The 3,790-nt window shown below is 49.4% G+C and overlaps 1 protein-coding gene across 1 annotated transcript; it reads right to left on the bottom strand.

Moving 5' to 3' along the window:
* Positions 1-435: 435 nt before the first annotated feature.
* On the bottom strand, positions 436-2,733 carry CCDC185 (coiled-coil domain containing 185). The gene has a single exon (XM_044449084.1). It carries the CDS (start codon positions 2,731-2,733, stop codon positions 856-858), a length of 1,878 nt encoding a protein of 625 aa, XP_044305019.1. The 3' UTR covers positions 436-855.
* Between the last annotated feature and the right edge of the window lie 1,057 nt (positions 2,734-3,790).

Genomic DNA, 3,790 nt, shown 5'->3' with positions numbered 1-3,790 from the left:
TTTTTACTACTTACATTTATCTACTTATACCTACTTTTGGATTCAAGTTGCTGTGAAACATTTTCAGCCAATGAAAGCAAAGCGATGAGTAGTTTGTTTAGTTCTCTCCAGCTAACCAAATATCCCATTTTTATAAGGCTTTTGATTAGAAATAACCCGAAGCACATCATAAATATCAAGTAATAAAATTCCTACTTTTCAAAATATAAAAATATATTTATCAAGCTTTATTTTATTACACGTTTTGCATTTTTGGTCCTTTGTAAACTTTTAATTGTACATTATACAATTTGCATTGGCAGTACAGCCATATTCCAAAACAAAACATTCACAGTATTTGCCAAATTATTATTAACTTGAACACACCATTAAGTTCCTAACAACCAGAAAATTAAATGGGGCATGGGAACGTCTGACTATGTGGATTACAAACTATTGCTTAGGATATTTAACTATAAAAATAGTACTTATTTAGGTAAAAAACCTGGAGTATCTTTCAGGATTGTCTTATTCTTGGTGCACGATGATGTATGCTTTGATATGAAATGCTGACATCATTAATAATGCATGCACCATATAAAATTTGTGGACAACTCTAGATATTCACTGTAACATATAAATTTTAAAAAGGATTATTTGATAGAAAAATATTCAATTACTATATAATTTCTTATATATTCAGTATCAGTATGTATCATAAATGCCTTTAAACTACAATCCTCTGAAACACTTATGAATCAAACATTAGTTAAGGCTGAAACCACTTTAGTGTACAGCAATGCAGAGTTCTACAATATCACACATTACAACCATCTTTTTTGGCACAAGACAGTCTGGGATGCTTCTCAAACTTCACTAGAGGCCCCTAAGGAGACTTGCATTACGGTGGGCATCTAAAGCCATCTGATCAAAGGAATTGTGGTTTATCAGATCTCTCACTTTATCTCTAAGGTCATAAGATGCTCTGGCTATTCTCCTAGATTCTTCAATAGCTGCATCCTTCTGTCTTAGGATCTGACTGCTTTTCTGATCTTTCCTCCTTAAAGCTTCTTGCATTTCACGTAAATGGCATTTATCATCATAATCAAGTTTTTGCTTGCGGCAATGGTGGTTCCTCTCCTTGGTGCAGTTAATTTCCCTCATACGTTGAGCTCTGTCTTGGATATTTTTGGACATGATTTCTCTGGCCTGCTGGATCTTCATCTCCGCTATCTGCAGCAACATCTCCTTACGCCTTCTCTTCTCTTCCTCTGTCTCTTTTGCTCTTACCTTGGCGATCATGCCTTGTTCCTCTTCTCTGAAAGTCTTTTCTTTTAGTTCTCTATTCCTTTCTTCAAGCAGCTGCTCAAGGATTTCCTGAGATCTCTGAAGCTTTTGTTCAATGCAAAGCCTCTTGTACAGCTCATCTGCTTTGAGTCTCTCATCTGTTTGGTCCTTCATCTGCATGTGCCTACTTCTCTTGTATTCATTCATTTCCATCTTCCTTCTCTTCCTTTCCATATCTTTCAACAGCCTCTTCTCCAGGGCCTGCAACATTTTTTCTTTGTACAGATGGGAGTTGTTATCTCTAGCAGTCCTCTCATTTAACCTTTTGTCCCAGACTTGCTTTTCCTGAGAATGTTTCCTATATTCACCTTGAAGTTTGGCATTTTCCAATTTCTCCCTCTGCCTATACTCCTGCTCTTTGGCTAGTTTTTTCCATTTCCTGTCACGCAGCATCATATCCCTTTCCCTGGCTGCCAGGAGCTGTTGCTCCTCTAACCTGAGCTTATTTTTTCTTTGGTCCCGGTCTCTTTGCCACTGGTCCAGGCTGTCAGCCAGCTGGTACTGCCTCTCCTTCTCCATCCTGGCTTTGTGTTTCTTTTCCTTCCTCCTCATCTGCTCCCAAGCCTCAGAGGCCTGCAACTGCCTGTCCTTCATCTCTTCCTCCTCCTGGTGCCTGGCTAGCATCAAAGCTGCAATCTTTTTGTCCCTTTCCGGGATCAAATCCTCGTATCTCTTGTCAGTCAAATCCTGGAGACTGATCTGGGTGTCTCCCTTCCTGGACTTGTGGTGATGGCGGTGATGGGCACTCTGGCCGGGGTGGAGATACACAGGTGGCTCCTCTTCCTCGTACTGCTTCAAGGAGTGCACGAGATCCGCTAAGCTGGGGCTGCTGTCGCAGGGCTCCGGCCACTCCCTCCTTTTGCGCTCATTCTTCTCCGGCTTGGGGGAAGCTTTATTGTCCAGCTGGGAGAAGGAAAAGGAAGAGGGGCAGACAGAGGGGGGCTTGCTGGCGTCGGTGGCGAAGTCTGCGCCATACTCCAGAGGCCGAGACACTGGGCTGGCCCACTGGTCGTCGCGGAGCAGCTCCTCGACGCGGGTACAGCGGCCCACCAGGGAGCGGCCGGGGGGCTCGGGGTGGCCGTGGAAGTCCCCGCCGTAGAGGGTGGTACACGAGGTGGTGCACGGCGTGGCGCAGCCCTCGCCCGCCGGGGCCAGGTGCTGCTGCTGCCAGGCGGAGAGGCGGCGCGGGTGGGCGGCGGCGGCGGCCGGCTTGCTGTAGTGCGGCGACGAGGAGTCCCTGCTCTTGCCCTTGCGCGGCAGCAGCACCCCGCCTTCGTCGCGGCACATCCGCGACAGCGTGGGGCGCCGCAGGCCGCCCTCGCCGCCGGCCGCCTCGGGCTCCGAGCTGTAGGCATCCGGATAGCCTCGCGGCGGCGAGAAACGGCCGGGGCTTCTTCGCCGCGCCATCTCCTGCTGGGTCTCGGCGCCGGACAGGCTGCAGCAGGACGCGGCGGGAGGCTTCTTCTTGCCCTTGTTGGTACTGGGAGCGCCTCGGTCGCTCGGGGAGACGCGGCTCCCGGCCTCCGCCCCGAGACACTGGCCCGAACCGCGCCGCGGCCGACGCCGCTGCTGCTGCCGCCGCATGGCCGAAGTGGCCTGCCCGGCTGCCCACGCAGCCTCTTGCGCGGCACACTGAGGGCCCGCGCGCGTCACAGTGGGGAGGGGGGAGGGAGGGTGCCGCCGCCGCCGCCGCCGGGCAACACGGCGCCCCTTCCCGGGCCCGCTTCCAGGTCGGCTGCCCCCGCTCTCTCCGCACGATGCCAGCCGACCCCTTGCTTTGCCGCCGAGCTGCCCGTCGCCTTCACGCCGCATGCGACGGGCCCTGTTGAAGTGATGAGCCCATTTCTCTTCTTGCCCCCATTTTGAATGAGTGCACCGCACTAAGCATGTGTTGGTGTGCAGGCCACACGTGCACCCTTTTTCTTACCGCCCTGCCTACCCCGCATCGGGAAGGAAGGAAGGAAGGAAGAAAAGAACAACCAAACAAATAATGGTGGTTAGGGTGAAACTGGTATGTGGGGTGCAGACCACACTCTAGAGGAGGAAGAGAATATGGTCTCGGAGCCATTTCAAAAGTATTGAATTTAGCAGTTGTTGTAGCATATTACGTGGCTGAGACTAAAAAGCACCTGGAATCAAGCTTATAAATCGAGTGGCTGAACTCCTTTTCTTAAATGAATGCCTAGGTTCTTCAGGTCTGTTTGTTAGGAACACAGGTCATACCATCTTGAAACCTGTGCTTTTTCCTGTGTATTTGTATGTGTGCAGTGCTTTGGAGTCCAGACACAGATTCTGGGGCTAAGAACTGGAGAGCCTGGATGGATAATCATGCATAAGCTGAACTTTTAATGCCATATACACGAAGTAAAATTATTACGCACTTGTTATGTATGCTGGCACAAATGCTGGTATGGATCATTTTCACCCAGATACATGAAAGAAGAAAGTTGGGCAAGATCACCTA

Source organism: Varanus komodoensis, unplaced genomic scaffold (assembly GCF_004798865.1).
Source record: "Varanus komodoensis strain SLA01 unplaced genomic scaffold, ASM479886v1 scaffold1, whole genome shotgun sequence".
Taxonomy (NCBI): domain Eukaryota; kingdom Metazoa; phylum Chordata; class Lepidosauria; order Squamata; family Varanidae; genus Varanus; species Varanus komodoensis.
The sequence above is the reverse complement of the archived record's forward strand: the minus strand, read 5'-3'. Positions and strand labels throughout refer to the sequence as shown.